The sequence below is a fragment of the Helicoverpa zea genome, chromosome 21 (assembly GCF_022581195.2).
Source record: "Helicoverpa zea isolate HzStark_Cry1AcR chromosome 21, ilHelZeax1.1, whole genome shotgun sequence".
Taxonomy (NCBI): Eukaryota; Metazoa; Arthropoda; class Insecta; order Lepidoptera; family Noctuidae; genus Helicoverpa; species Helicoverpa zea.
The window spans coordinates 6675172-6695448 of NC_061472.1; the positions used below are offsets into that span (position 1 = coordinate 6675172).

Here is a 20277-nt window from a genome sequence, read left to right on the forward strand (position 1 = left end):
TTAAAGGCTCATTTTAGCTGGTGTATAATGAAATTAAAGCATTCTAACAGTAAGGTAATGTGGTTAGTTTCACGATAGAGGTTCTGCAGAAAGCCTGAGTCCCGCCGTGCCGGTAACGCGGCGGTCGGCCGCGGTGGCGCGGCTAGCCGACGGTGATGTCATCGCTAGCGAATAACTTACGTGGCCCAGGGGTGCTTACAAATGGGAAACACTAAAAAAACTACATTAGGAATTATTAAAAAGTTACGATTTATCCTATAACTGAGAATCCGAAATGAAAATTGGATTACATTTTGTTACATGCGACGCATTGCCCAGTCACTGTCGAACTGTGAGCGATTAGATAGAAAATATTCAATTAATCAGTTTTGAAGACTGAGATAATAATACTTAAATCAATATGACACGTTTGGTATTGATTTGGACTAAACTAATTAAACTACACAAATATATTTGGAATTTCCTAAGTGGTACATTTTACAAAAAAAAAAAAAACTAGACGTAAAAAGTAGATAAAAAGAAAATTCTAACCTGAAAACTAAAAAAAAATGTTCCTGTAAGGCTAGTGGAGTTCCAGGTCTAAGAAACGAGCGTTTAAAAATTAGGGGAACCTATTTGAAAAAAAACGGAACAACATCACAATTGTTGATACTTACCCGATAAATAATTTTGATAAGGCAAATTGTTTACAGATAACGCATACCTATAATCTTATATTTTATTTTCAAGAGATATCCTTTTATTTACCTACGTAGGTACACGTGGAATCGTGGTTTTATATTTGTATTCCGAAACGAACCATAGTACAGCCAAAGGTTTGTAATCTCTGAACGGAGCGAGAGGCGAGAGGGCGAACAAAAACAGCTTCGACCGACCTCACCGAGTTTCATTCGAGTCGAGCGTATTTCGGAATTCGGTCTGTAGTGATTTGGGTGTGTCGCTGAACAAAGTACGTACTATTTTACTGCATTTACCTACTAGCCAGCTTTAAAAATGTGTTAGAAAGCTTTGTAGTAACAGTTTCATGTGGAAGAATATCTATTTATTGCAGTAATTCAAAGTGTAGGTCGATATTTGCCGGCAGGCGGCGTCGTGCCGCTGCAATGTTTGTTAATCGCTAAATGCCGGCCCGCGTTGATAGCAAATTGTTTTATTTTTAGCGCATAGGTACCTACGTGAAAGCAACTGTTTAACATTATTTTCTGTTCTCCAGGAAACTAATCAACATGAGTGGACAACAGTACTACCCTTACAAGGTAAGTTATCCACCTACTTGACTACCTACATGGATATAATTCTATAGATTTCTCACGGGATGATGTCATACTTAGCGAGGCTACCAATAGGCAGAAGGTGCAAAAATAATTCGTGTTACGTTAATTGTTAGCCAGGAAAATGTATCATAAACACCAATATTTGTGTTTCATGAGAATATTAAAAAACGAGTAACGAAACTCATCTACCCTCCCCCCCAAAACTACCAAAGTAATCAATTAGATATCTATATCTACATAGCTATAATGTCTATAGATTTTTATGGTAAGGGGAGCGGAGAAATCACGCCCTGCCCGCCCCATGACTAAGCTAACCGTGCCAAGGCCACACTTGGCTGCGGGGAGGAAATCTCCATAAGTATATAAAGATACCAACTTAATGACGTAATTCTCGTCTGTTTAGCGGTTCAATGATAATATATTGCCGATGATTCTACCGCTTAATATAATAAGGCATTTAAATATTCTACAAACAACACAAGAACAGGAGCAAAAAAACAACTCCTATGAGATGTTAAATCGTCATTTTTTAAATGATGTCTAAGTTTAAAGTTAGGGAATTACTCATCATTGAATAGTAAAGGAGGGTTCCTAAGAATTCGATGATGTAGTGCCAAATTCTTCTGATTCAGCTATGCATCATGCTGTCATCTCGTAAGATGGTCATCAAAGGGCGGATTTGTTTTGTTTCGTGTTTAACCTGTCAATTGAACAGTTTAACTGACATGTAGGTAGACCCGGAACTTTAAACTTTTTTTTGATCTTCAACATTTTGGGGTAACCAGAACACCTACTATTGATGGGCGACTAGTCCTGAAATTTAATAAGAAAGTACAGGACCTCTTGTAACGACAAGACTCAAGATTGCGCTTGTCTGCTGTCAAAGCCCAATATACCCCTTCCAGCCATACAGGACCTGTTTCTACATCATTAACGTCTGTTCCTCCCCACAGTGCACCCCCACGGTGTACCCAGCGGAGCCCTTCGAGCCTGCTGCGGACGCCGAGACTCTTCGCAAGGCGATGAAAGGAATCGGCACCGATGAGAAAGCCATCATCGATGTCCTCTGCAGACGTGGTATCGTCCAGCGTTTGGAAATCGCCGAGACTTTCAAGACCAACTATGGCAAGGTAAGCTAAATCACTAAATAGTATAAAACATAGTCGCTTTTTCTGTCTCTATGTTCCTTTGTATACGCTTAAATCTTTTTAATAGATAGAGTGGTTAAAGAGGAAGGTTTTGGGGAAATACTGTTATCCCGTGCGAAGCCAGAGCGCACGCTAGTTATCAATAAACTTTATTCTTATAATATTTGTGTTTAGGTGAGAAATGAGGCAGATGTTTCTTCGGCTTGCCTTGAGAAAAAACACTTACAAAGATCAAGGTCGTTCTCATTTAAATTCGAGCACATAGCTAGCATTACCGCATCAAAACATTTCATATTTGATCATGAAAATCATCCGAATTGAGAACCTCCTCCTTTTTGCGAAGTCGGTTTAAAATGTAGGTTGATGAGTTTGGACCAAAGTAGCGTTTTGAAGAAAGATCCGAGTTTCTAACTAGACCTGTTTAGTCAATTGGTGTATGATTCTTTCATCATTCAACTTCTGCTTTCGGCATTCAATGATGTACGGTCTTGACCTCACTGATGATCATGATAGTGTCCGTGCTTAGATTAACATCTAACCTCGACAAATCACATTAATAATGGGGTACTAGGTATATCATAGTTAAACGTCAATCAGAAAATATCTGCTGAACAGCAGCAATGGACCATATAATCAATGCCTGTTGTAAATCGGAATCTAATTCGATTTAAGATATGCAATATGTATAATATATCGATGAATCAATGAAACGGTACCTAAGACTGTTTACCTACTACATCTATCGAAAAATTGATTATAGGACGCTGATTCCAACGGTATTTTGAATCTGCATGAAAATGTGTAGAACTATTACAGCTAGTTCTTTCTTTGGCTTTTACATAGATATACAAGCGAATAAAATAGAAAGCGGTAAAAATTGCAAGTAACAGGAATTTTACGAGTGGATTGTAAACACGTTCTTCACTCATTTCTCAGAGTACAATTAGTCACACGAATCATCATTTCAAATGACCTTTCTGCACTGTCTAGTGATGTGACTAAATGAAAAAGTTGTTATGTGTCATCGATTCTTTGAAATAAGTACCCAAGCTCGATTAAAATATTATCAGCACAGAATGGCCCTCTACTTTTAATAAGAAAAAGTAAACAATTTAATTATAAAGTCCACTTGTTATGACACGATAAAAGAACTCATGAATTACTTTGCAACCAGTTATTTATTCTTCACTATCGCTTAAAAAACACGGGCCTAGGAACAAGTGATAAACAAATTATCCCACGGTAAATTACGTCATTCGTAATTACGTTAATTATCATTGTTATATTTTGAATTTTAGGCCTCACGAAGCCTTGATGTCTGGCTCCTTGTAAATGGTTCGACTGTTGACTGGCCTCGCCATCAGCCTTCCGTTCTTAGTCATCGTTGATTCATGATCATGATTCTTGTAGTTGCATTGACATTAGAGCAATAATCGTTATTTCTAGTTTCGCTTTTATTGTGATTCATTTAACGAGGGTATTAATGGTGTTAACAGCTTTTTGCGGACACCGATCTATCAATAAGTGAATTACATAGATAGTTTAATTACTTAGATAGTTTCGCAGATACAATACGTTATGTTATTATCTACCGCTAAACTTAGGTACTTACTTAGGTTTACTGGGAGAACTACGTAGACTGTTTTTGTTTTAACGACAATATCTTGCTGATATACGCTTTACTTATTTGTACGTAATATTACATACATAGTATGGAATCGTGCATGAAAGATAAAGTATTACATGCAATATGAATGATGTTTATATCTCCTATCTACAGTTTTGTTTGCATTTTCCTATCTAATCATATAGGTATGTTTGCCATCTGTTATTATGTCATGTTTTGTATAATTTTAGCTGGGTGATATGGCGTCTAGCTAGAATTTTAATCAACTAAATGGCTTTATGCACGCGTTTAGCCACATTTAATGGATTACACATGTGATGTGTACATTAACTTTTTACCATGATATTGACACGTTTTCAACGCAGATATAACAAAATCTACAGCCAAATCGTCACCTTTTAACCTAATAAATAGTCAAATATATATTGAGAGGAACACGAAACACTATTCAAAATTGCCGTTTGCTTCGAAATCTAGCAACGCTGAACTTTATTTTTGGAGTCCTAAGAAATCAAAAGGACTTTGCTAGCGTAAGTTTAGCTAGAATTTGAAAAATCGTGCTTGAAATTTTTCCTCAATTTTAGAATAGTATGTATCTATGTGTACCAAAACGTGGGCGTAATATTATGCATGACTGACATAAAGATTGCCTCGTAATGTGCAGCGCCTCGTCAACGCGATTAGCCAACACAGCTAAAACTAGCAAACAATGGCTGACAATTACTCATTGTTCAAAAATTCCTTTTTCCTCATTTTCTTGGCGTTGTTACCGCCAATCAGTGTTCAGAATTGCTGAACCATTGAGTATTGAGTCAACACCTTGATAACGAGACTCAGGCGTGACCATATTACAAGTCAGTAATCAAGGAAAAAGGGATAGCGGTGTATCTCTATACTAATACTATAACAAAGAGGAAACCTTTTATCGTTTGTTTGTATCAGTTCAGTTATTTTGGAGCAAAGGCTCCAAGTAAACTAACCTAAAATACTGAACGGATTAGATTTTTTTTTCACTGATGGAAAGCTAGACTGTACCCTCGTAACGTTCGGTATATTTTGTCTGGGTACGGCAGAAGTTTCCCCGGGACGCGAAACAGTCAATCTTTTATAACTGCATCTATATTTCTAGTTCCATAAATTCTAGATCGCTTTAGTACCGTACTAATAACAATCAATATTGTTTTACGATTACCAATTGGACTCGGCTTCATTGGCACATAAAATGTTGCATGTAAAATGGAGGCGAGTCAATGTCGTGTGATCGAGTTTGATATGCCGGTGGCCGCAGGTGAACGGTTCTGACTAACTGATTGAATGATTACCTACGGGACTTTTTGTTGTTTGTCCTTTAAATTGAATCGACAAGTGGACTCTTTGGTTGTAGTGGTTGTTCAAACTAGGAGGATAGGGGCTAATCGGCCAGCACATGTAGGTTTCATTGATATATGTCTAATAGTTGTTTCCGAGACCTCATTTAGCTGTTAAAGTTTTGAGTCATCGTTTAATATTAGGTACTGATATATACTTAGGTGCATTACTAACTCCTGTTATATTTTGTTTTTCCTCTACCTAGTCTATTGTAGAAGCCAATAACTAACGATTTTTTTTTGTTTTAGGACTTAATCTCCGAGCTGAAGAGCGAGCTGAGCGGAAACTTGGAGAATGTGATCGTGGCGCTCATGACTCCCCTCCCCCACTTCTACGCAAAAGAACTGCATGACGCCGTCGCGGGGCTTGGTACTGATGAGGAAGCCATCATTGAGATCCTCTGCACACTCTCCAACTATGGCATCCGTACCATCTCTGCTTTCTACGAGCAATGTAAGTCGTAAATTAAGAAAGAAGAATGCTAATACTGGTACTCATTCAGTTACATTGGGAGGTAACCCAAATGGGAAAGCTGGATATATATGGCCTTACTACAAAAACTTAAACGTCTGTTTTACACTTGTCTAAAAAAATTGTGGCTGCAAAATGAACCATATGTCAACGTCATAATCTGACATTTTTTTAGACAAGTCTTAAACTGACGTTTAAAAGTTTTTGTGGTAAGACGGATATAATCTAGAACAATTATCGACCATGTCTAGATAAAACTACCCCATTTTCTTAAAAGGTTGAGGGGCCATACGCCCATAAAACACACGCCCACCTTTAGCCAAAGCAATTAAGCCCGAGCCTAATACCCTCGACCTTAATTCTATTGACATTTCGGACTACTCCTAATAAAAAGGGAGCAGTTCGATTATCTTGAATAGACCACTAGATAAATAGTACTAACCAGCGGTTAGTTTCGATCTCAACGAAGTTTAAATCTGTTATGAATTAAAGAGAGAATTTTACAACTAAGCCATAAAAAATTACAACCTCTTGTAAACTACGCAGGAAATAGCCGTCAAGAGAACTTCAAAGCGATACAATCTTATGAAATAACAGAAAACGAGTCATAACCGAGTTGTTCTTGTGTAATGAGGGAAACCTGTATGACATTACAGAGACCGCACGAAGGTCGGCTTTAATTCAAGATAATGATATTTTAACAAGTTTTATTTTCATGGATCATAAACTGAATGAAATATTTTAAGTGTACCTGAGTACATATTAGCTATAAATAAGTTAGAAGCAAACACAGTCGTCTTCGTTTGCATTTCAAATATCTATAAGGAGTTGGCCATGAGGCACTAGGACACGCAAAGGATACTCTATGACGTCAGCATTCGTGACAGTCTCGCCAAAGAATATTAAACTGGGTGCCAACAACCGACACACAGGAAAATATTAATGTAACAAACATTATTTCATTAATTACCTATTAGTAGGCAGAATTATAACGAACTCAGATAATAATTTAATGAATTTTGTTGTGTTTTAGAATTTCTATGTTTCTATGTCCGTTATTTACGCTAATTAATTGTAGTTTCCCGTATTCAAATAAAATATTATCAAATTGTCACAAAAACTGCCAGCTGCTAGGCAATATCTGGATCGTATTGATCAACAAAAATAATGGGATGGCTTTACTTATTTCTCAGCAGTACCTACCTCGAAAACTGGATAGGAGGTTTTTAATACGTTCTCCTTAAAAAAATGTAATCCCTATGTGGAAAACTCTCGACTTTGAGACCTACTAGGGCATAGTTAAACAGCTATAATTCTCTTCAACAGTGTACAACAAGAGCTTGGAGTCGGACCTGAAGGGCGACACATCTGGCCACTTCAAGAGGCTGTGCGTGTCTCTCTGCATGGCCAACCGTGATGAGAACCAGGGCATCGATGAGGGAGCGGCCAAGGCCGATGCTGAGGCTCTCGCGTCTGCCGGCGAGGGACAGTGGGGCACTGACGAGTCTGTCTTCAACTCCATCCTTATCACACGCTCTTACCAGCAGCTTAGACAGGTAAATAAAACATGTATTTTTAAAGACCGAGCTCATAGCCTCTCAGTTTTCTTCAGCTTGTGGCTAGACTGAAAATTCTTGACTTCAAAGGAAATCACTCTCCGAACATTGATTCGTGCTAATTAACCTCATTTAGAAACGCTTGTAAAATGAATATTGCAATTCTAAATTCTGTTTCTCGCTTCATTACATGCAATTGAAATGCTAATTTTACAAAAAAGTTGATTTGCATCACACAAGTTTGTTATAGGTAAATGCATTATTCAAGCATGTAGTATGACAGTCTAGCAGATGTTACGCTATGTTAATTATTACAAAAATGATAATTTTTAATTTCTCTGCACGTGTATCTAGTTGTTTGAACAGAGCAGCTAAAAATATTTATCAAGGTGACACGAGTATTCCATAGCTACTTATGGTGTAGGTAAGCTTTTATTTTTACGGCGAGCTCCGCCGAAATGCCAAGAGTAAACCCGTTTTAGTTGACGATACCTAAATCTAAAGTTGTAACGTTGTATAGCAACATGTTTTTTTGTAGACCTGATATCTGTGCATAACCATCAGTGTTCGGAATAGGCACAAAAAGTTTTTCATGACTCATACTCATAAATCTAGATAGCACGGTTCAATTGAGGCTGCAGACTGCAAACACATAAATTAGTCAAGATTCATTTGACGCAATCGTCTAATTGTCTGATACGTTCCAGATCTTCGCTGAATACGAGCAGATGACGGGCAAGGACATCGAAGAGACCATCAAGAAAGAATTCTCTGGAAGCATCGAGAAAGGCATGCTTGCTATCGGTAAGTTTGTCATGAACACAGCTGATTACCTCCCTTAAAATACATAAAACAAGTACAATATAACCGCAAAACTAGTACACAAAAAACTAGCAAAAGATTCAATTACTCACCTCTAAACAACAGGCAAGGTCATGCAAGAGGAAGTGAGTGATGTAACCTTGCTCAGTCAGTCAACTTTTTGTTGGTACAGCGGAATTACCCGTATTACTGACAATGTAGTACAATTCCGAATTTGATACTGATATACAATGACAATCTCTAAGTACCGTTCTTTGGCCCCCCTTACGACTTACATTTAAGAAAAAAAAGGTCTTAAGGGTCTTCCGATGGTCAATTTTGTGGAATGATTAGGTCAAAGTTTGCTGCCATATTAATCCAACTCCATCGTTATTACTTTCTAGTCAAGTGCGTTAAGAGCAAGGTAGGCTTCTTTGCTGAGCGCCTGTACTACTCCATGAAGGGACTGGGAACCAACGACAAGACCCTCATCAGAATCATCGTCAGCCGTTCAGAAATCGACCTCGGTGACATCAAGCAAGCTTTCCTTGACAAATACGGAAAGTCCTTGGAGAGCTGGATTGCCGTAAGTTATTCCTCCAAATCCGCTTACATTTTCAAAAGAGTTTTGGGAATTACTTAAACGCATCAAATCATTTGGGATTTTTATGGTTTGTTCACCACATTTATCCTCTTCAATTGACTTCAATTAATGTCTTTTTGGAGATCTCTTTTTAAGACATATGACCTCGAAATCAGACATGGCTATTAACACTAGTCAATTGAACAGGATGCTCTGAGATATTTTGCTGTCGTGAAATTTAGAGTCAATGTTAATTTACTTTCATTATTTAAATTTTTGTTTGATGATTTAGTGGCTTCAATTTTGTTTTCTCTGTATATATCCCCATATAACATTTTTTCCATCTAACAAATGTTTATTCAATATTAGAAAATCCATATTAATATTAACCACTCATAAATTAATGTTGCTAATCACTACATCATATAACATCCACTCCACCCTGTGAAAAGCAACTGTAACAATCACTAACATAACCATGGCCATAATTTGTATTATAAAAATTATTTATATTCAAACTAATAGCATGATATTTTTGTGGTATTCTATACTTTAAGAAACTGACCCATACATTATGAATTGTGAAGTATATTTCGACACGTCTAAGCTTTAATAACTGAATACTTCTCAACGCGCATGTGGGGTGAATAACGCGTAGAGCCACTAGAAATCATCTCGATACTATTATAGAATGTGTGTTCCATTAATAACTAAAAAAAAACATCATTATTATAACCAGACTATACAGATCTATTTATTCTATTTATTTCAAAGACGATCAGTTAAACAACACATTGTTTTTTATTTGCGAGTTTTGTTTTCGATTTGTGTTTATGTTTCTGCTAACAATGTTTTCATTACAAACGTGTTAAAATGAATTTGAATGTGTCTGAGGAATGACAGACATTTAGAATAGTGGCCCATTTTGATTACAGGATGACACTTCCGGAGATTACAAGAAGGCTCTGTTGACTCTTGTTGAATAGATTGAGAATGTGGCCTCTCAAGGTGTCTCCAGACTGCGATTACCACCTAGTTCTGTATAAGTTTGTCTGTGTCAATTTTGTTAGGTTACTAAGTGATCTGTTAGGGTTACGGTACACTGAGGACTTTACCGATCGGCACTCTCAACAACACTTAAGGTCACATTGCCATCTCCACTAACGGTCAGTTTCGTCTTCAGTGTGCCACGTCTTTAGGTTATCCGCGACGGGTATACACTTAAAAAGATCTGTATATTTTGCTTCCTATTAGCCTTACTCACTGTCATGTAATTCTTTGCACTGTAGCTAACCGCTTCGTGTCGTGTTATGCATGAGGGTAGCGGAACACGTTCGCCTGTGCGTGTCCCTTTGACCTAGTTTTACAAGTAGATGTTACAATTTTTCAGGAGGACTTAGGAGGTCCGCTCGGTGAACTCCTGTCGACAATGTGTTACTAAAGCCTCACCAATGCTTACATATAACACTCAGTATTACGAGCGCCATATGTGTGACAATGCTGCAGTGTGAAGTTTTATTCTAATCACGACACGCGTGTCAGCATATAATCGACCGAGTACAATAAACCTCGTTGCATTTTAAAGACATTTATTTTATTATTTATAGATATCTTCGTAAGATATTTTGTGATACACTTTCGAATAACGTGAAACTACAATCATAAGTAATGGGCCAGTTTCTTTTGTATTTTAGCAAACTGTGCAAGCGGTAGATTTATCTAAATATTCTTTCCAGGATGACCTATCGAGTGACTTCGGAAATGTGCTAGTCACACTTTGTGCTTAATCCTGCAGAATGAATTATATTTTTTTATTAAAGTTATTATTTTTTATACAAGTAACTGTATGGCTTGGCATGCTGTTTTGTATAAACTGAGCTAACGTTACAAAGTACAATGTAATGATTTGCAGGACGATACGAAAGGCGACTACAAACGCGTGTTACTCACTCTAGTGTCGTAACAAAGTGAACGCATAATACATCGCGATGAAATCCTACTGGATACAGTTCCGTAAAGTTCCATTACTACTTAATACTGCCTATACATTGTATAACTGTTGAGATGTTATAGAAATTAAAGCTTGATATTTTTGTGAAAAATGAGATATTTATTGGTGCTGTAGTTTCGTTTACAATATACACATATTTACATTTAATAATTAATTAAACTACTATGTATGTTCTTCCGTGTTTTATTCCACATCCCTGATTCCCTCTCCCGTTATCTGGAAAAATAAATCAATACCTACTTAGAAATACCGAATAATTAATACACACTTCGATGAGACAGTAAAATCTACTTTCATAAGCTTATAAAAATGACTTGCATAGCCAGGGGTTATATCTACCATATTCTTGCTAGAATATTTTCAACACAGTTTTTATACGCATACGAGGCGAATTTGGCAAGCAGTCAAGTAGGGTAGACTGGGTACGGTTGAAACATTTTAGCATTTATCATGCATAGCATCGAGATTTGTCAAGCGAGCGATGTCGAAAATATACGAAATGAAAGACCTATCTGTCTACTATAGGGCAATGTTATTTAAGATCAATGTATAGTATTTTCTGCTCAAAGTAAAATTTCAAAAAGTCAGTAATTTGTTTCAACCGTCCCCATGCCAGGGTCGGTTGAAACAGTGTCTGGGGTCAATTGAAACACATGCAAGTAATACAAAATACACGTTTTATTAATCTTTTAATATTTTTCGAACGGTTAAGGCACATTTGACTATGACAAATATTTTTATTAAGTAATATTTATATTTTAAGCTATATCTATAATCTAACATTATATTGAAGCAGCTTTCAAAGTTTTATATTACGTACAAGTGAAACTAAATAATAATAAGATGTTGGTAGTGATATTTAAAAAAATATAGTTACCAAGCAAACGTGCTATTATATTTCTGACCTGTCAACACTTTTAACTATAACTATAACAACAAGGAATAGGTAACAGTGGTTCAGTCTATTTTTTTCTGCCACTAGTCTCAACGAAGGGCTTGCTTTCACATCTTCATAAGCTTGTTTATACGTTGATAAGTCGGTTCGACCTTTCGTAGTCTTTATTTGGAGTACCCCTGAAAAACAATAAAGTTTAATTAATAAACTGTTTCAACTGTACCCACAAAAAATGTTTCAATTGTCCCCATCCCCCTATCTTGGTATAAAACGGTTCATACTAAGAATGATAGTAAATTAAAATAAAAACTTATCATACTACAATATTGTACAAACTTCAATTCAACTGTAACAAAACTCTCAGTCGTCTAAGTATAAACGAAATCTTAATAATTGCAATAATGCAGGTACAAAAATACTTACTTTTCCGTCAACAAACATAATGGGCCCTCCTACAGACAAACCCAGCGCCCGAAGAGCGACGCAATACTAAAATTCAAGTTTCAATTTGTCGCCTGCTTCGAACTCCCCTTGTACCCCTCAATCATGCACTATTCACGAGATATTCACTCTGTTTCAACCGTCCACCGTTTCAACCGTACCCAGTCTACCCTAGTGCGTTGGCCATTACCAGGAAAGCCCTGTTTACATTGGCGCCGCTCCAAAACTCTCATCAATGATAATGCCTACATCAAATATTGATTTTCGATTACGTAGTAAATATTTGGGTCAAACTTTTCCGAAAATAATATAATATTGCTATCTCCATAAATTACCCAAGGAAATTTTTGGTAAGTGAGCCTTCATCAAAAATGGAGTGATTGATCTGATCTTTCATTGTAATACACAAATAATCCTCTGACTGCTTTCCCCAACGAGCAGACACATAGGGATAATATTGTTTGAAAAATATACGAATTGACTCCAATCTGGTCAAATCCAGGTACCAAAAATGTCGGGTGCCAAAAGTAAAATACAGGTGCTCCGTTTTCTACAGTTATGTGGGAGATACGCTAAAGGCAATAAACTATTTATACTACTCTAAAAAAAGTGAAAAACACTGCGGCATGATTCAACTCCGCTGGAACGCTACTATAAATACCAAGATGCTTCCACGTGTAACACGAAAATAAATTAAAACTTTAACATTGAAAGCGATAGCTTATTCTTATAAATATTTATTACGAGTCCAACGTTCAAAAGATTATTTGCAAAAAAAAATCGTTCGCAGATATATTGTAAACATCTGCATAGTGTTAGGCTAAAAAGTTTGGATACTAAGCGTAACTGTGTCTATGGACTAAAAATAATTTGGTTTGTATCTCTTACACGTGTAAATGACTTCATCCTCATATTTCCTGTTACTCAGTATTCCACTTTAATTTTGTAAGCAACAGAATCAATATAGGTAAACGTTTTACTTACAGGAAAAAATCTAGTCATAAATGTATATATTTTTGACTGCAACAACAATTCGCATTTGCTGATGCATTCGCGTATTTATACTCATACTACATATGTACCTATAGATACTATGGATCGTAAGTGAAATCTCTTAATGCTGTAGATAGGCTCTTAAAGGCATTGAATCTGCCAATGTACATAAATTACCCATTAATAGTCCGATAAGTAATTCATGAAGCTACTGGAACGATTCCAAAAATCCTTTCACCGCACTGATAGTACCTACGCATAGTACATTTACCCTACGATAGAGGCTAGTTTATCTAAACAAAAGACAATACTTACAGGCGAAATTAGAGCTTATACCTACAGAAATTAAAACTGAATATATATAAATTCTTACCTGAAACCTAGCCACAGCATTACAAGCAACATTACTCTTCAGCAACAAGGCCAATCTTTGTTTAGGATCGTCACATCTTTGAGGGGTACTCAACAACAGTCGTACATTACAACGGTGCGCCCACGCATCGCCTAATGAACCTACAATACCGCCGCCTGATAGACCCACTCGGGTGCTCATCTCGTTTGATAATACCACCTGGAATGTTGAATTTGTAAGTACTGTGGTTCTCGATACGGTAAAGTTTGTTAGTACCTAAGTAAATTAAAAATCATGCGCCGTATGTATGACATATTCAGACCCTGATTTCACCAAAGCGGAGAGATGTTTTTAAACAATAGATAGAATTTTTCCGCTCAGGCATACCCCTGAGTGAACGGAGATGAGATGTTTGCATAACGAAGTTATATTGTTCGTCTTAAAAAATCTCCGCTGCGCTCCGCTTTGGTGGAGTTTGAGTCTCATACAGACTGTTATTTTTTTTTTTATTTAAAAATTGAAAGTGACTATGTCCATAACCATTTTTTTTTGTCAGTTTTAAATACGCGAATTTATGTGTAATATACTCTGTTAACTGTACATATAATTTATTTATATGATAGGAATAAAAAGATAAAAAATAAGTGTCTCACCGCAATTTGATGTTCTATCGCAATTTTCTGCAGCTCAGCCATTTGTCTGAATAACAGTCCTGTCCTCTGCTTCGTTGAGATGCCATCTTTGAATGGATATGCTATTGAGTCTATTGCTATCAGTTTTACCTTCAAAAGCATTCATCAGATATTACAAGTACAGAAGCAAGTCTCTTTATCTATTAGACATACAGCGCTTTCACACTAGTGGATTTTCCGCCCAGCTTTTTCGAGAGAACATATCGTACAGCCGTTATTGCAAAAAAATTATAACCTCAGGTTCAAAAGATGATGCTTGGACCTACGCGACCGATTTTTAGCCGAACGGAATCTAGTCATTCCATGCGCTTAGCTAAATTATACACGAGCGTTAAAATCCACTAGTATGAAAGCTCCCTTAACGTAATTACTGTATTGTTTGTTGCTTCGTTTTATTGTTCCAACATAATTAAGTAATTAAGCGAAGCCATTAGGTAAACACAGTGTTAATTAACTGCACTTTATATCAGAAGTTTGTGACTGTGTTATACTGTTATAAAAACATACAAACTCAAGCACCTCCTCCTTTTTGGGAAGTTGGTTAATAGAGAAAAATAGCTTACCTTAGGATGTTCTGCTATAAATTTGGGCAGTCTGTACATGAAGGTACAGAATTTCTCCAGACCAAACGCATCAACATAGTGGAGTTTCCGTAATGCTTCATCTTCTGTCATTTGTAGTGGCTTCCCCAGTATGCTTTGACATTTTAGTAAGGTTGCACTAAGGATCTCTATAATATAAAGTATTTGCAGAAGTAACTGTACTCTGGTACATAGCGGGATAGAAAAGAGCAAGAAAAAGCATGACTGATATAGCAATTTTTATAAAGATTTGAAGCAGAAATACCACCTTATTATAAAACGTGGTTTTAAAAAAGTACCAGCTTTTGTACCACCTACCAAATAAAATCAGTGGACTAAAGATATTACTAAAGGGGATACTTCTTAAAACCACGCAAAATCAAGCAATCATTTGTTAGTTTAATTTTATTTAATTTCAATAAGCATTTAATCACTTAGCAGTGTAGAACTTTATAATACTTTCCACATTAAGCTAGGAGTGATCAAAGCAAGTTTATGGCTTAAGTAGTATCTTAAGGTCATGAACATGTGGTCAGTTTACCTCTAAACCTAGATAAAGTGAAGTGAGTATTAGTGTCTACATAAAGTGCCTCAGCATCCAGTCCACCTAGGTCTTTAGGTATCTGCACCGATGCACACAGTTGTAAACTGCAAAATATTAAACAGAACAAACTTGACTATGCATAGTAATGATAGGTACTGTAAAAACATTTAATTCTATAAATTCCAGCTTCAACTAATGCCTGATACCTGTAAACTATTGCTTTAAGAGGCCTATGTTAAATTAACTATTTTTAAGACCTGTGTAAAACAAAACACATTTGTAAATTTTTATATGAATTCATGCAAACCTAGGAATTGTTTACTGGCCTAAACTAAACTACCTGTTTTGTAATGGAGTACCCATGCATTTATAATAAAAAATAGAAGCATACCACAGTTGTGTTTTCCCTGACCCAGGCAATCCTAGCAATTCTGTCATGCTGCCTAGCTGGAAGCCATCGGTACCCAAAATGCTGTCTAGACTCTGACTGAAAGATGCTACTGAAGGAAGACTGGTTTCCCTCTGGAAAATATACATAATGAAAACTTTAGTCTCGTGGACGACCCATTACTCGTAAAGTAAGGAAGTAGATACTTAGATAGACAACAAACAATTATATCTTATTTTAGAACTTACCTGCCATAATTCTGTTGCGTTATGGATCTTGAACGATTTCATATGGAATTGTTAATGGAAACAAGAAATCATATCACTTTATTTTTAATCGATAATATTTCCACGAAACAAAATAAATAATTTAAACTTTACCACAATAACAAACTTTTCCTTTTCCCTCCCAATTTTCGAAAATATGTCACTCAAATCAAATACGTTAATGTCATTTTTTTTTTTTTTTTTTTAATGGCATGGCCCTCCAGCCTTTGTGCCAAATCTTCATTTTGATAATGTCATTATAATAATTCGTCGAAAAACAATCTAGAAAAGTGACTTTAAAACTCAGTCTTACTTTGCAGCTTACTCACCTGAATCTGGCTAGACTGGAAACCGACGACCCCAACATAGTTGGGAAAGCAGAAAACATTTAAAAAAGTCATTTTTTTTCTAAGCTTTTGATGCTTTCGCATTTCGCTGTCCTCATAATTTATTGTTTCAGAACTTTGTAAAACTGTCGTAAGTTGTCAATGTCACATCAGAGTGACATTTGTTGTGTTTGCAGATTCCTATATCGTGGTGTGGATATAAACATTAGTATAAAATCACATTTAAATATAAATAGAATCCCTTTACGACCATCAAGATGAATCACAACCAAATGAACATGCATGTACATATGAATACCGTTGGCCAGACACCAAATGTCGGCGCTCAAATGCCAGTACCAGGTACAATAATGCAACAGCAGTCTCCACAACAAATGCAGCCTGCAATGCCTCAGCAACCACAACAACAAGAGAAAATGGATAATATATCGAGGGTTAAGACTCTCATGGGCTCTCTGCGTGAGTCCATACCGGTAAGTATTCGTAAAACCAAAAGTAGCAAAGGTAAACCTCTATTGTGCCTTGACACTGAGATTTGACAATAAAACCTTATTTTTCAGATGACCTTAAAGTCTGCGGCTCAAATCTTACATCAGAACCATAACATAGATTCCAACTCTCAGTAAGTATCATGGAAAACATACAATTATGTTCATATTTTACTGCTGGTATTATATTCGGAATATAATACAAAAAAGCAAACTAACTAAGTGCTTGTTGAACTTTTTGACTAATGGGCTTAACATTGATATTCCACAAACTCTTCCTAAAGACACAAAATTATCAGGATAGGATCCAGTGCCTACTATAATAAACTTATAAGCATATTATTGGTTAAAAACAAAGTTATTATACTTTCTTCTTATCTTACCCTTTCAGGAAAGGCATTGACAACCCAGTACCAAGGTTTGATAAGAATCTGGAGGAATTCTTCTCAATCTGTGATCAAATGGAACTCCATCTGGTAAGTTTCTATTACTTATAAAATAAATAAAAACAATCATACTACCATAGGACTGTCATCATGCCCCTATTTATTCATGATATCAAATAATTCTTTCAAGATCTGTCTTACACATCCAAATCCCTGATTCAGCCTCCTCAGCATCTAATTTAGCCTTCTTCATAAAAGCCAAAAAGAACCATGCTGCAACCACAATAATCAACCTTTGTAAAATAACAATACGGGTGCCTTTAAATTTTCTACTTCAATGTGAAGTTTGGATGAAATATTTGGAATGAAATAATTTGGGATGATTCTTAAACACACTTTTAGATAAGCCAAGACCAAGTTTTCTTTGGTTATATTAGTAGGTATAATGATTGTTTGGTACAAGTTTTTCAGGGGTAAACTTTTGCTACAGACATTGAGCTCTTAATGTGGGAAAGAACTGCTGACCTAAATATTAGCCATCACAAAACTTCCTAGGAAACAAAATCTAGAAATTTCTTCAAGTATCTACGAATAGGGCCCTCGTTACATTGTGTGCACGATGAAGTAAATATTGTGTATCTATGAGCTACAATTAACTTCTTGACCCGGCAACCGTCTAATCGCTATTATTATTAAATCCTTATCTGTGATGTCTTTGTGTGACACCCTGTTGAACGTCAACACCATCATATATAGTGTAGATAGATATGTATGTACCTATGCTTTTCAAATATTACACATTTTACAAAACATTTGTTTAAAGACCAAGAAAAAATATAGAATCGAAAAAGTACAAAAATATTATGAAGGACTTTCGACTTTGTTGATATTGAAACCAAAACCTTGAAGATTCTTGGGAGATAGTGAGATAAACCCTATTAAAATAAGTAAGTCAACAGCCCATTATTATCTGAAAAAAGAGCAGAGTATGGGGTTTGTCTATTTATAATAAATAGATCTATTTGTATCACATTATAATGAAATACATAAGTAAGAGCATTTCTCTCAAAGAATTTGTTGTTCTAGTCCTCAGTATGAATATTGTGATAAGTTATGGTAAATGCGTTTGTTATCAGCAACTCGAGGGCAAGCGTGCTTCTCTTGCGTTGTGGACCACCCACGTTACTAACACACTTATCTAATTTATCTACATGGCTAAGGTGACAGACAAATTATTACCATACTTAGCTCATTATTCCTTAGGTACATTTTGGATTGTACGTCTTGAAAGTCGTTTGCAGATCTTTGCTTTGCTTTGAAGATTTCTGCTAGTAAAAGAATGCTGTACCACTGCAGTTCTCTTCAAAAATACACAAATTATTATTTTCATGCCCACATTTGTAACATCACTGGCACCTTTTTTTTTATTATGCAAAAATCATCAAATGACCCCTCCCACCCATCCCATCCCATCCCATCAAATGACTAAAAATCCATCATGTTCCGTCGTTGCTTTTTCTTAACAACCTTACCATGTGATAGATCATACGATCATGAAACAAAGTAAACACTCCCATTATCACTCACTGTCCATGTAAAATATATAAATATATATGCACATACATATGTATTATGTAGTCTTATCGTATGTTAACTTATCCATTCTTAGATCTTTGTGTAAGTAATTAGTAGCACGGTGTTATTGTAACCTAGGTCAATACTGTTTTCAGTTTTTCGTAAACAATAACAACCATAACATTTGCTGTATAGATTGTTATAGTTCTGCTTCACTACATTGTATATGTTACCACAGTATAATAGTCTGTGTTCTTTGATTAACTTTACTGGTACTTACCTCATGCATAGAAATTAAGTGAATGTTAGCATAAATAAAAAACAGAAAAATATATAAAAAGAAGAAGTAGAGGAGATTTTTTTTTAAATAGCCGATTATTAACTGCAATTATAAATAAAACCGAGAAAGAGAAAAGGGAGAGTGTTTAACACCTTTGGGAGCTACACAAGGACATTCTCCCTTTCAAAAAATACTTTGAGGTACCTATACCGCAAACGCATATCTCACTCATATCTGCTCTTAGCTTAGGTAAAACATCACAAACTATTTTATCAGTCGGAGCTTATGTAATATATTTTTCATTCCCTCCATGTTCCAGCGGACAGCCATCTCGTGCATCCAACAGGCTCAGTCGGCAGCTCACTACCTACCCCTGACCGTTATGCCGTCGAGGCTCGACACTGGACCCGCTACCGCGGTAAGAAGCGGCTCAGACCCTTTGATTTTATAGTTTTTTTTTTTTTTTATATTACTAGCTTCTGCCAGCCGATTTCACCCGCATCCCGTGGAAACCTAGGGCTGAAGAGTTTATCCATAAAGTTGTAGGTGTGTTAATAATACCGTCATTTATTTGACGTCTTTCTGGCATAAAATTTGAGGTATTTTGTAGAGGAGCCACATCGCTGAACTAAGGTCGTCAGAAACGTCTTGGATGGCATCATTATCATCACTGAAAAGTGATGTTTTTGACAAGCAATTAAAAAGAGTTTGTTTGCTTTTCAAACGGTGCTTGGTCCAAGCAATGGTGATTCTTAAAATTAAAACTGTTGAATTGCACCCAACAATTTTCTAATGGGAAGTTGTCTTTTTGAGAATAAAAAAAATAGTTTTCAAGAAAATTATAGATGGCGTTGCACTTACGTAAAATGCCAAGGTTAAAAATTAATTAAGGTTACAAAGGAAAATCCCTCAATGTCATGTGCCCCTATTTGCCCATTTCCTTTTTACAAACCTCTAAGTAGGTACTAGGAACTTACGTATATTTTTTAATCCCTTTATTTGTATGTATTTCAGGAGTCAAGTTTAAGCTACCCGCAGTATTTGAACACGGTTCGTCTACAGATTACCTATGCGAAGGATATTCACGATACCTTAGTCGCGGCTGCTCAAAACATTTCTCCCGAGTGACGTCATCTGTCTCTGTACAATAGCACGTAAGATCATTATATTATTTAAAAATAAAGCCCTTTTAATTAAACAATAAATAGGT

General features: G+C 36.1%; 3 protein-coding genes across 8 annotated transcripts; 2 read left to right on the top strand and 1 right to left on the bottom strand.

Annotated features, from left to right (window-relative positions):
* The first annotated feature begins 810 nt into the window (after positions 1–810).
* LOC124640554 (annexin B9) lies at positions 811–11012 on the top strand. 4 transcript variants are annotated; one of them, XM_047178348.1, is made up of 8 exons: positions 811–949; positions 1214–1256; positions 2228–2404; positions 5666–5870; positions 7215–7444; positions 8152–8248; positions 8650–8831; positions 9764–11012. In XM_047178348.1, exons 2-8 carry the CDS (start codon positions 1227–1229, stop codon positions 9812–9814), a joined length of 972 nt encoding a protein of 323 aa, XP_047034304.1. In that variant the 5' UTR covers positions 811–949; positions 1214–1226; the 3' UTR covers positions 9815–11012. The 4 variants fall into 4 exon arrangements, with proteins under 4 accessions (XP_047034304.1, XP_047034305.1, XP_047034306.1 ...); XM_047178349.1 differs by having other exon boundaries at positions 10219–11012; XM_047178350.1 differs by having other exon boundaries at positions 10565–11012.
* LOC124640555 (DNA repair protein RAD51 homolog 3) lies at positions 10918–16242 on the bottom strand. 3 transcript variants are annotated; one of them, XM_047178354.1, is made up of 8 exons: positions 16106–16221; positions 15974–16000; positions 15729–15859; positions 15335–15441; positions 14776–14942; positions 14174–14302; positions 13542–13739; positions 10918–11055 (listed from the first exon to the last, which is right to left on the bottom strand). In XM_047178354.1, exons 3-8 carry the CDS (start codon positions 15773–15775, stop codon positions 11023–11025), a joined length of 681 nt encoding a protein of 226 aa, XP_047034310.1. In that variant the 5' UTR covers positions 15776–15859; positions 15974–16000; positions 16106–16221; the 3' UTR covers positions 10918–11022. The 3 variants fall into 3 exon arrangements, with proteins under 3 accessions (XP_047034310.1, XP_047034308.1, XP_047034309.1); XM_047178352.1 differs by having other exon boundaries at positions 15974–16240; XM_047178353.1 differs by lacking the exon at positions 10918–11055 and adding an exon at positions 11711–11913 and having other exon boundaries at positions 15974–16242.
* A 243-nt stretch (positions 16243–16485) lies between these two features.
* On the top strand, positions 16486–20272 carry LOC124640557 (mediator of RNA polymerase II transcription subunit 29). The gene is made up of 5 exons (XM_047178355.1): positions 16486–16811; positions 16899–16960; positions 17218–17302; positions 19387–19485; positions 20082–20272. The coding sequence occupies exons 1-5, from the start codon at positions 16596–16598 to the stop codon at positions 20193–20195; spliced, it is 576 nt and encodes a 191-aa protein (XP_047034311.1). The 5' UTR covers positions 16486–16595; the 3' UTR covers positions 20196–20272.
* The last annotated feature ends 5 nt before the right edge of the window (positions 20273–20277 follow it).